Below are 13,034 nucleotides of genomic sequence, written 5' to 3'. Positions count from 1 at the left end.
TCTGAGGCACTGACTCTCATCAATCATGGCTCCGACAGCGCACTGACATTGATTCTTCACCTCTTGCACTTTATTTCCATCGTTCTATCTCCGTGTATAGCGTGCCTCGCCTCATACGCGACAGAGACCGTCATGCAAATTTGCCACGGACGACGGCGATGCAACCTGGCAGCTGACGCAAACACCTTCGGCACTCCGTGCCAGCCCAACTCGCGGATGTATCTGAAGGTTGTTTACACATGTGGTAAGTAGAGCACTAGAGCATGAGGGGGCTGATATTGGGGGCTTGGCGCATCCAATCGTATTGGAGCACAAGATTGATGCCTGGTGCTTCTTTTTCGATGCCTGACTTGGCCGCTTGATTTATGTACATCAATTAATCCGCTGCATCCCTCCTGTGTTTTCGTCTAGTGCCAAAGCAAGTGCTCAAGGAGAGCAACGACTCGGAAGTGGAGCCGGACGAGTCTGAAGACTTTGAGGGCGACATCAACGACCTCTACGACGACGAGTTGATCTACAAGGAGTCGGAGGCGATACCAAAACTCTACGGAAACACAACAGCGCTCGGAAGGCGCAACAGCACCAACGGGCCTGGGTCCGGAGCTAGTGCCAATCCTGCTGGCAATCAGACCATGACGAACGGCTCCCTGGTCTCAGATGTCGATGGCAGTGGCGTCAATCCTGTAATGACACATAGTGCCGACTTGAGCCTAGAGGGTAAGCCATTTTTAAAACTTAAAGTCAGACCTTGTTTGTTAAACGAAAGCGTAGATAAATTCAGCCTCTTCTTGATACCGGCTATTGAACTGCAGCTGTCCTTCTGACAAACCTAACCTGCAAGCAGCACAGACCTTATACCACAACAGTTTTGCACCACCCGTGTTTGTCCGAACTGCCACTAGGGGCGTCGCAGACATTCGTAGTGTAGAAATTTGATTTGCAAATAATATCCAGTGGCGGGGTTTTAAATCCTCGGGGCTCCTTTTCGCTCACAATTGCTACCAGATAATACAAAAATTGCATCGTACTTCTACAGTATTGTTTTTTTTCGGATAGCTTTATCGAAAAGCTTTGACCTTAAAGTACCTTTAATGCCTGGCGGAGGTCTGCTTCTAATATGCTGAGGATGCCCAGCGTTTGTATGATCTTTAAAATCCTCCTATTCTATCCTCTCCGCAGATGACCAGGAGCGGATGTACTTCTACCTCCTTATCATTGGGTCGCTGGGGGTGCTCTTCTCTATCGTCATCGTTGCCACTAGACTCGTGTTGCAGAAGCGTCGGGGTCTTGCAACCAATACGCACTCCACCTCCAGCTCGAGCAAAGGCGGCGGGGGCGGAGGAGGCCTAGTCGACGAGACGACAATTCCCAGCGGCTTTAACGACACCATTTCCGAAATAGATGCAGACATCGACCTCACTACTCCAATACCTGTGCCCAGTGTGTCCAAGAACGAGGTGAGTGACTAAGAATGAATTTGGTGGCTCATTCCTCTTCACACCGATGCTCCTGCAGAACTATTTGACCTACGCGCCAGCCAGCAACTTGTATGCTAGCCTGGCTCCTGGCTCTGGGCCTGCCACTGGGTTGATAGCGAATCCCCTTCTAGTGGGAGCACGGCAGTCGCCCGACCTCATTGGCATATCCTCAGGCACCTTCGTGGCGACGAGCAGTGCCAGCGCCGGTCCAGGAACGGTGGCGGGAATTCTGACGCCGGCCATTGTCATTGGAGCCAACGGAGCTGGAGCAGGCTTGCCCGGCAGCAGCGCCATAAGTAAGTAACCGCTCCACTGCCCCCATCCGCTTACTCCATATCTCGCTTTCCCCTCGGAAGGCACAATGGTACCAATCACTTCGCTGGCTCAGTACACGACGGCGCCGACAATCAGGGGCGGGTATATCATAAACGCTGAGGGCATGGGTATGGGCGTCCTGCAGCGCCAAACCAATACGCCCACGCCGCCATCCTCGCTGGCGGGTGGTTCGCCGGCGCACCCTCCATCGCAGCAGCTTCAGTCTCCGCTAAGTATGACGACGCTGAGCCATGTAGCCGGGCCGGGCACCTCGACGCTGCGCCGCTCCAAGCCCCCCATGCTCCAGCCACAACTCTCCTATGACGGCACTGCGCCGCGGACATTGTCCACTGGCGTGGCTGTCGGGTCGCAGTTCTACTACGGATGACAGAGCACTCTGGATTGCGAGCCCCATGTGTATACCACATCAGTGAGCGTCGCTGTCGCCCCTCCCAATGTCAGCAGCAAGACTAGCAAAGACATTCCGGGACATCAGTTGCTCGAACCCTCCGAGCGTGCAACAACTGTGGATGCGTTTGCTGGACCCTAGCCACCCGTGGATACGAGTGTTTCTGTGCGAGACACCAACGACAATACAAAGAAAATCCTAGCCAGCTCCTCCCGTTTGCAGCAGTACACAGGTCCAGATTGAGGAGTGCTCTCTTGTCCGGCGTTTAGGAATTTGGTGGAGAGGACTAAGGCGAGCTGTTTTTAAATATGGACGAGCTTTCGGTAACTGTAAATACCTAATGAATGAATGCATTTTGAGATTATAGCCAAAATTATATTGGTTCATAGCCTGAGGTAGAAAAGGTCTTAAGCCATCTTGTAGGTTGTCTGTCTACCAGCGTGGATGTCGTTCGACGTATCTCGAATCAATTTAGTGGTACAGCTTTGTCTGTCTTTCTGTGTTTTATGCTTCTGCGACCAAAAAAAGGAGTTGCCTTACAAATTTGTTGTACCCAATAAGTGAAAGTAAATTGCGCGGGGTTCATTTGGCGTTATCAATAATGTAGCGACAGACATAAGCATAAACATATTGCCAACAAATAGGCAGACACTGCCTCAGAGTACTGCTCATCCTCACCCCCATCATATCCATCAAGCCAGCAGTGTGGGGAGGGGGAGGCAGCGTACGTGTGGGAGGACCGAGTACTAATGGCTGCCGGTTAGGGGCGACGTCTAACATAAATACTGCCACATACTCGCACTCGTAAGCCGTCGCACATCCGCACAGATAACGAAGCAACTCCCCGCAGAGTAAACAAAACACGACTTCTCATAAATGTCGAGGCCTAGGCCGGAGCCTGCCCCTGCCAGAGAACGAGTAGGTATGTAAATTTTGGGGGCACATACGTTCAATTACCAGTAGTATGTGTGGGTTCTTGTAGCACTGAGACATGTAAATGCTTTATTCCTCCAGATTCAGTGTGTGTGTTTGTGCGTGTGTGTGTGTGTCTGTGTGAGTTTTCGTGTAGCTCATTGTGGGCCTCAGATTAATGCGATACAAATGTACATATGAGCGTAATTAATATCCGGCATTGCTGACTGACCCTAGACGTGGGGAGCTGGGGCTGGAGCAGACAAACGAGCTAATGGATTGCACGGAAGCGCTCTCCCGCGGCATATGTGTACCACCGGAAATGGCGTGGTTTCTATGAACGGCGCGCCACACTGGTAGACACAGCATTATAGGTCATAGTCGTAGACTTTTATTTAGAGATAGATCTATAACATAGGCAATTCGCTTCACTTCGCGTTGTCTTGGACGTTTCTGGCATGCATCCTCGACGACGAACCAGTGCTGTTTCTGTTTCTGCGGGAGTTCAGCTGCGATAGCCGTTCAGCTGTGGGGTATACGCATGGTGTACACCCACACCCACACAGCTTGCACCCTCGAGTGTGCGTCTGAAATGTCAAGCATTTACGAACAGGCCAGCTTTTCGTTGAACTACTCGCACTCGAGCGTATCTCATCGTGTTGTTCGGTTTGGGGATTTATTTCGAATGTCAAGTGCCTTCCTAATTAGCATTTAAGTGTGTACTTACTATCTACGAGTACTTCAAGTCGTAGGCCACAAGACGAAGGAGCCTGCATTTAGTAAAGTGTATATAGCATAGCCTACAGCCAAACTGAAATAACTAACCTAATGGATGGTCACATTAAAATAGCTCAATTTAGCCAAGATGTAAATACGAGTATCACTATCACTAGGCACTATCAGTAGGCAAAAAATTGGAGTGCATAGAAATGGGAGAGTGGAGTGGATCTGGACCTCCATCAGACTCCGTTCAGTAAGTCTATGTAGCACCTAACAGATGTGGTTCTCATTAGGACAGCAGTTAACCAAATCATACACATGTAAATAAATTATTCCTGTTAGCTAAGCCACAATGAATAACTCGTATTCGTCTATGAAAATGAAAATGTTCAGAGGGAAAATATAAACTTGAATCATCAAAAATACACACATGCAGGCATACTAATCGACTCTAATCGAACCCGTATTCCTCTATTGCTGTGGCGAGGCATTGGCCATTGAGTATGGGTACTTACGGATACGGAAACTTTGCGTAAATATCTATGTAACGTTGAGAAGAAAGTTGAATGAAACCACAAAAATATGTATAGCCATAAGAGTAATCTGTAGGTAAACTGTGAAAAGATTTTGGTTCCCTTCACTTTCCATTTCCTCTCCCACTTCCCATTCTTATGTACTGTACATTTTATACGTTTCTTTTTAACAAAATAAATAAATGAAATATTAACTTACCTACGTGGACTTTCGTTTGGGGAAAAGTTAAATGTTGATCTTAATCACCTCGGATACGGTGATTATGATCTAGAATGTCTATCAGTCATCATCATCATCATCAGTAATCAGATAACCTCGTGAAATCCAAATACCAAATTTGATGGATTATCGGGGTTGATATCTGCTGCAGCACTACTCCATGAAATAATCATAAATAATCAAAGATATACGTATGTTTGTATGTAAGAACGATAGATTTTACCCAAATTATTCCCAGGACTGTTAAAACGTTGATTTTAAGTAAGTATACACTAGAATTATATATGCCTCCATAAGTATCATCCTCTTGGAAATTTCGCCCAACTAATTTTGATTATGGTAAAGGAATCCCATTAAATGAACCAGCAACAAAACATCCTTTCAGTACTCACTCTGAGAGAATGAATACAGGAAAGGGGAAACAGACAGCACAAAATTGGTTAGAGCGCTTCAGCGAGAAGAAGCATTTCCCAAACTATTTGATTAAATTCGTTGGGAGCGATATTTATGGGCTCGGCATGAGCTTCGCCTGCTAATTGGTTTATAAATTAGAATTTCAACGGAACATTAAGCCAGCCATCTCAACCACAGCAAACCCACAGCAGTTTCGAACAGCGGGGTAATCAATATTTATTGCGCCCCAACTAAGCAGCCAATAGAGGAGGTGGTGAAGACCCTGCGGTATTTCCATTACCATGGAAGATCCAAACAATTAGATGGTAAAATGAAGACTTCAATGCTGAGAATGCTCGGAAAATCTATACCAAGGCTTAAAAGCATCATATTAATGAACTACGTTTGTAATTACTAATTTTTAAAGCACCCAGCGAAAGAAGTCTAGCTTTCGGGGACCGAAGTTCGATCGTTCCTGTGGAGATTATGTGACATTGTAATCACTAGATTTGGGTCTATCTCAAAAATACGTTTTTTTGGTCAGATGGTCTGATTCCTCAAGGATTTAGTTAAATTTGGCAGTGTTGGTCTTTACCATTCATCAATCAATTGAGATGCCAAGCTTTTTTGCCACCTATTTGTTTCAAAAGTAAAAAAGGAGAATTTGGTTTGAACTTTATAATATGTATTTAAGTTTGGTGGCTTAGCGGAGGCCGATTGCTTGATATGGCCATATCATAGAGCGCAGCAGCTCTACAGAAAGTCACCGCTTGCAAACCCTAGGCGGCTCACGCTGCTCATACAATAACAAAAACAATACCAATGATTAAATTTACTTGCTAATTAATTCTTCGGCGGCTGGCCCGAACATGCACAATTGATTTCTCAACCTTTATAGTTGTAAATTTCTAGTTAGACATTTACCGAAACGACCGGAAGGAAATGTAAAATGTTTGGCATTCTAGAAATTGATTTGTCATAAGTTGTTCAGTGACTTGTCGACCATTGGGAATGCGTGTTCGTATTTACTATTTGCCAGACTGTTAATGGGCACAGCATGTATAGGTAGGTAGGTATACTGTCTGGGCCCTACCAAACGTTAGCTGCAATCCAATTAGAGATAATGTTACAAGTATTATTAATTAATTTGTGACGACTAGAACGTAGCCAAGTGGCCATTCCCATTCCCATTTCCTTACGGGATGGTGCTTTTTCCTTATATTTTTATTCCTTCTGACTCTCGTTTTTCCTCAGCAAAGTTTCCATCCCCCGAGACTGCCTCTCTCTCGCAAACTCTCTTAGTCACCTGGCACATGTGGATGGGGATGTAATTACTCTCGAGTGGCAAGTGCTCTGATTGCACCTTGTAGCACGCAATCTGGGGGAAGACTGTTGCGTGTGTTGACGTCGACAGAGGTCCTTCAGATAGGTCAAGCTCATGTTCAAGGCCTTGGACTGACCACACGCAACTTTCGCACCAACACGGCAACATTCAGAGCATCTTCCGATGAGGCTTTAACGAGAGTCCTTTAAGAACGAGACTTGCTCACAAAGCAAAGCTTGCAACACACCGCGTTAATTACATTAGTTCACTTTAGGCAATAGCCATATTGCGATCAAATTCCATCTTCGTTAGACAGGGTTCATCTGCTCATGTCAACTGATGGCTGATGGCTTTTGGCTTTAGCTGTGACACCCTGCCGTCGACGTATCACGAGCATATTTTGGCACCCAACTGAGGGGACAAAACACCTTGGTGGAATTTCATTACGTCAAGAGGGTCGAGGCGTGTAGTTTTGTCTATGTCCTTATCTCAGGCACTCCGTCTGGCTGCTTTAATATGTTCCTAAATGAAAATCGATAATTCAGAGGACACTTTTCGCATAGATCCCACTGTTCATGCTGCCACGCGTGTGTCTTGTGTTTTTCCCGTCATTCTTTGCCGTCTAACAAAATTTATGATAATTTCCGTTCCTTTGTCAAACTTTCGGGTAATGCAGCAGCAAACTCTTAGCTTGGCATGCACGGAAGTGGCGGGAAAATTCTTCTCATTCTTTTCATGGCCGAGTCGGTAAATTGATTATTTTCACTCTGACCTCCTCTAGCTCGAAACGATAAAGATTATAGATGTACCAGTGCCAGTGCCTGTACCAGTGCCAGAACCAGATGTGCTGTTTGGATGCTCCTGCTCTCACCTCATGCACAGCCATTGTCAAAAGTTCCGCCCTTTCAATCTACATACGAGTACGAGTTTGCACCAGCACTTTCATAAATTTCATAGAGCCTCCGAGCTCTAATTAAGGTGTTTCTAAAGGGCTTACATCCATTGAGGTTGATGTCTCTTAAGCACAATTGTATAAGAAAACAGAGTCACAGATAAGTGTCAAATTGGACCAAAAGCCTTCAAAACTGATGGATTGGATGACTGATGACTGATGAGTTCAATGAGATTGATGAGTAACTTCACAAACAGTTTCGCATGCATGCATGCAAATTAAAATCGGAATGGTCTTATCGCCATCTTACAATTAGAGCAATTCTTTGGGGACTGGATATTAATTAGGACACAGAGTAATCCTCATAAGCCGAGGTCGAGGGCGAGGACCAGCAGGCCATTGTGTATACGCAGGGTTTTATGCAAATAGGGAAAACGCGCCACTGAGACTGTGTTGGGCAGTGGCAGTGGACTGTAAATTTGCACTTTATTCTCATCATTTTTTTACTCTCGCCAGTGTTCTACGTGGGCAAATCTTGGCGAAAAAACAAGAAAAATGGCGGGAGCTCAGCTGCAGAAGTTGGTCTGCTCTGGCTCTGGCTCTAGCTCTGGCCTGCGACAGATCTACTTCAGACACCGAGAACTCTTGTGCTGTCCCTTGGATCTGCTGAATAAAATATGAGCTGAAGCCAAAGTTCTGAGCGCTCTGAACATCCTGCCCATCGCTGGCCGGAGACTACGACTACCTCTACTGCATACTGCTTGGCCCTAAATTTTAGTGTTTAGGTTTCTTTGAGGACCTGCCCCTCCCACCGCCGCAAATTGAATGCTGTTCAAATAATTTATCTAATTTTTCCCGCCGCCCTCCCTCTGGCAAGAAGTTGATTTGTGGGTTGGTTGTAACCACCGGGCTTCGTCCTAGGGTCCAACACACCCACTTTCTGCTGACAGCACGATGTGCTTTTTGCTTCTCTTTCACTTTTACGAGTAATGCAGCGCTCCGAGAACAAAGCGAATTGTACGAATTTCCGTTTAGCACCTTCCGACCGAGTTTCGACCAAATGCGACCAATTAAAGTTGTACCCTCAGAAGGCAGCCAAAAGGAGCTCTGTTCTTCGTTTTTACAGACGACGCACCGCACTCTGCCGCTGCTCGTCGCCGCCAGCTTGATGAGGGTCGGGTCACAATATGTACAAGGTACGTCTCTTCAGATGATTACGGAAATAATGCGGACAGCGACTCTATAAAGAATGTCGGATAATTAAAATATATTTGACTTAAACGATCTTTATTGCGACTGTGAAGTATTCTGCACACGCCGGGTTGGCTAAATTGAATTCCCGTCTCAAACATGCCACTCTCATTGAAGCCAAGTACATTCTAGTTGTTCACGCAGGAACGTTCTGGTACTAAACGCCAAATCGTACGATAAATAGGGGTCTTTGCTTTTGTTTTCGTATACAGCAAGCAAAACGGAAAATTGTATTGCTACCAAACACTGTTATACGCTTTTACATGAGCGTCAGCGCAGCAGCAGCGAACTTTCCTATGGAAATATTATAGCGCCTTGCCGACCGCTGGATTATAAAAATGAGAATCACATAAGGAAAGGGCACTCACAAAAACCCTTGAGATGTAAGGCTAGAGTGCGATCGCAGAAAGAGCGGAGGGCATAAACTAATAAATGTATCCCTTAAACATGAGTACCTCGAAAATATGATCATAGAATAATAGAGCCTTTGGGACTCCTACCCTTACGATAAGAGAAAAAAATGTTAGCATATAAGGCGGTACAAGGAGGTGCATGTGTCTGGTTGTAGTAGTATTTGCTGAAGCAGTCGTAGAACCAATAGCTATTGGTCGACGGGCGATTTATATTCCAACGTATACGTATGTATTTCAGTAGGTTTTGTAGATGCATATGTATGTGCGGGGTTGTAATTCACGGCCGATTGAAACGGTGTTGAAACGGAGTTAAGTCTAGTTTACATGCTATGATCAAGGACGAGCCCGCTCTCAGAGCGCAGTCAGAGAGCGCTGTTACTGGCTGTCAAATGCGTTTGGTACTCAGGAGCGAGAATAGGCTGTTAACCAGGGTACTAACAGAACTGCTTCTCTGTTACAGCTATTCCCCTGAGCAATATCTTTTTCCCGCTATTCCTAAAATGCTTGAGACCATTTTAACTACACGCTTGCAAAATCTCTGCAAATCACCTACACATATCTCCAACACAGCATGGATTTAGAAGGCGGCGATCACTACCCTACCACAAATGTATTAGAGTTCACCTCCTCCATCATTAAAGGCTTTCAAGGAAACTTACTCAAGGATGGTGTTAAGCTCTGTTTGCAGTATAAGGACACTTCATTTCACTTTCGTTTGCAATCCGATTTCTATACCTTTCAGTCATGATGTTATGCAAATTTTTTACACCGAAATGCCTCGAAATGTAAAGTAAATACATTTCATCGTTCCAGTCCCTTCTTGGCGCTTTATGATGTTTTTCACTTGATAGATTGTGTTTTTAGAGTATTAGTTCTATTAGAGTTATTAGAGTAAGTTCTAATTTTCCTCGTATATTTTTCTAACAGCCATCTTTCACAACGCGTTATACGACAGCGACCCTCGGTCGGTTGGGCGGGAGCAGTGCTGCGTTTCTACCTGGGTCCGCGCGTGATAGAACTCCGGTGGGCCGCTACTTAGCCACCGCATAACTAAATCTTTGTGCTGTAATCCCTGATAGTCCCAGATATTCAGTATTATCAGATCACTAGTAGTCCATACTGCAGCTGTTTATGAAGGGACCGATCGGATCCGATGACTTGTAACAGGTTTGTACTAAAAGTAAAATTTTAAAAGTAAAGTAAAAAAAGTAAAATCTGTTACGAACATGATTAGAAGATTGCATTATTTCTAAAAATTTCTGAATAAAGTACGTACATAGCTGAAAAATTCCAAAGAATATACAAGGGCTATGAGGTATTATTACTTTGACATTGTTCTCCCTGTTTGTGCAAGAGTCACAAAAGCCATAGAGAACGAGACCACAACCGTGGAACGAAACAATAGACAAAGCCAACTGAATGAAATAAACGACTTTGTTTATCAGGATCTGTAGTGGTAGCTACCACTAGCCTTTGTCTGGAAGCACTTCATGAAAGGGGACTCGCCACTCTTTTCTTTCTTATCTGCGTAAAAATATACGCAATAATTTGAATGTGTGCAGGGAGAGCAGCCCCGTACCGCTGTACATATGAGTATGATGGATGATAACAAAAGTAGATCCCGGTTCTTCTGAAGACCAATCAAAAGCGGAATTTGTTCCATTATGAACAAATATCCGATTGGATACAATAAATTTATAAATACAGAAACATCAATGCATCTCTCATGTAAGGACAGTCAAATCTGGGGGTCGTTCCTAAGGAGTAGTAAGTATCGAAAGCAATCAGTGTCATCCACTGGAAGATTATATTAGGAGCTTGACCAGCGTAGGAAGGAACCTTCTGCTCTACACGAAGGGAGAACGAAGGCTCGAGACTAAGGCAGAAGCGCAGTAGCAGCTATCTATACGGCATAAAGCGGTATTCCTAAATAAATAAATAATACAAATAAATGAATGTATGAATAATGAATAAGACATTGATTGCAGCGATTGACTGTTTACAGTTTATAGCTGCTTATTTATTGATAACACGGATCCCGGGTTATCAGCATTTGCTCTAAATCCTCTATAATGAATATGACCAGTAACCAAAGTAGCATGTGTGTCAGCTCAGAGTCGAATGGATAACTTTACCATTTGGAAGATGAGGGGAATAGTTTCCACCGGGTCACAAATTTCCTTTGGTGCACAAACGCCAAATTTGATTTTCCCAATTAGCGTTATACAAAGGAAACGTCAGGCCAGTTATCTTTTCTCTGCAACATGCGAAGGGCTCGCCAGATGAACTCTCATCTCCAAAGGAGGGAGTGACGTAGCGCCGGGATGATTGTTTCCGGCCGTAGGGAAACGTAGGCAACGAAACTCAGCTCCTGTGCTCCTACTCCTGACTATACGCCCTTTTAAGTATTGTCTGGGTTGTGCTTCGCTTTGTACGCTGCTCCAATTGTCAGTTAAAGTCCACTTTCAGCACCACCAAAGTGTACCACAGGGCCACGAAATAACCAAATGCATGCTGGGACAGTCCAATAACAGGGTCAAGTTGGGGTCATAAGAACTACATTTAAGCTCGACCGGATCGGAATTTGCTGCAAGAAATTTTCTTAAGCGCCGTGCAATCTGCCACTGCAACGTTTGCCTGCGTGCAAGGACAGTAGGAAACGAGTGCACAAGTGCTTTTAATTTGTTTTCCGGCATAATTGGGCAACTTCTGAGTACCAGCACACGCACAAGCAGACGCACATTAGCCCAACAAGCGCATGTGACGACTGGTGCAGGGGCAGGGACAGGGGCAGGGGCAGCAGCGAATGAGTCGTCAAGGCTGTATGCCACCCGGCACACTTCGGTGGCGTCGAAGTTCGACTTGAGAAGCTGATACGTTCCGTTCTGCACTTAGCAGAGGACCTCAGCACGTACCCCGCATGGTACGAAATGCTTACCCTGGGATAATTACTTCAAATGTCACAATAAGTTCCACGCTTGGCTGCTGCCGTTAGCATAATTAATAATACAGGCGTGACCCGGCAGAAGTCCAGCAGTCTGCTGCTCTCCCGGATCTCCTCCACTCTTGGCTGGAGCTCATGCGTGTGTGTGTGTTGGCGCCACTGCATTATTTATGAACTGTCTGGCGTCCGAGGTCGCCATTGACAACTTGTCGTCTCCTCAGCCATGACTTTGATGGGTCGGTAATGGGGCAGGCCGACGAGGAGGTGGAGGAGTGGGAGGCACTGTGCGTATAGCATGCCCATGCCTCATTCGACACTTCAGTTCGCATTAGCTGTGGCAAACGCAGATTGAGTCAATCATCGGTAGACCACAGACTCCGCGCTCATCAGAAACATGAAGAGCAGCTGGTGGCTACCAGCTACTCGGAGCGGGGGAAAGCGTGCCTAGCCGCAGCTCTTATGGCAGTCCGTCGAGGTCATTAATCAATTCCGCCATGCCGGGAGACTCACCGAAGGACTCACCATCCGAGGCTGAGATGGAGCAACAAATGCCCCGAAAGTTATGGCCGACGGTATGTTGAAAGTGCTACAAGGCAATAAACACTGAATTGCGCATACGACATGTTGCACCAGAATAGCCAGCGAAAATGCGCTGACCACCGAACACAATGGGATAGAATGGGATGGAAACAAAACGGAATGAAACGGAACGAAACGCAGCGGTCACACGGCTACCGGATTCTGTAAGTCTAACCTGAAATTCAACAATAAAAAATGTTTATTTAACATTATGCTGGCTGCGAGGGAGGCAGCCGCTGCGGCTGAGTCGGGAAAGAGGTCATATCGTTTAGCTTTTATTAGTGTTTTTGTTCATGTTTTATTGGAGTTCTTTTTTATTTTTGCTTTTATATCTGCAGTGCAAAAGCCAGGCAAGACCAGGCCGGACGCCCAGTCCCTTGCTGTGAAGGTCAAAGCGGTCAAAACGTTCGCGTTTCCGGCCTACCAGCCCCATTTTGATGACTGTGAGGACCCGCACTTTAAAGTGAGCATTGGGCGAAGGGTGCTCGCGAAATATTGAATCTGAGGAGCACCTGCAATTGATATCGCATGCCTGCGAACTGGCCAGGGAAATTAATACTCGTTACACACACAGTCACAGATTTTTCATACATGACTCATACATAAAGGGATGTAAAATGTTTAGTGGCTGCCTGTGCTGTGTTTTTGGGA

General features: G+C 45.6%; 1 protein-coding gene across 3 annotated transcripts in view; it reads left to right on the top strand.

Annotated features, from left to right (window-relative positions):
* Positions 1 to 4,241, top strand: part of LOC6897787 (uncharacterized) — a 28,765-nt gene extending 24,524 nt beyond the window's left edge. For all 3 annotated transcript variants that reach the window (XM_015182593.2, XM_002137856.4, XM_033385711.1), the window contains 5 exons: positions 101 to 244; positions 412 to 717; positions 1,180 to 1,457; positions 1,516 to 1,774; positions 1,835 to 4,241. In XM_015182593.2, coding sequence (XP_015038079.2) covers positions 101 to 244; positions 412 to 717; positions 1,180 to 1,457; positions 1,516 to 1,774; positions 1,835 to 2,181 — 1,334 coding nt within the window. In that variant the 3' untranslated portion in view covers positions 2,182 to 4,241. The remainder of the gene's footprint in view (positions 1 to 100; positions 245 to 411; positions 718 to 1,179; positions 1,458 to 1,515; positions 1,775 to 1,834) is intronic.
* The last annotated feature ends 8,793 nt before the right edge of the window (positions 4,242 to 13,034 follow it).

Source organism: Drosophila pseudoobscura, chromosome 2, assembly GCF_009870125.1.
Source record: "Drosophila pseudoobscura strain MV-25-SWS-2005 chromosome 2, UCI_Dpse_MV25, whole genome shotgun sequence".
Classification (NCBI taxonomy): Eukaryota; Metazoa; Arthropoda; class Insecta; order Diptera; family Drosophilidae; genus Drosophila; species Drosophila pseudoobscura.
Note: the sequence above shows the minus strand (reverse complement) of the source record. Positions and strands in the feature narration are given on the sequence as shown.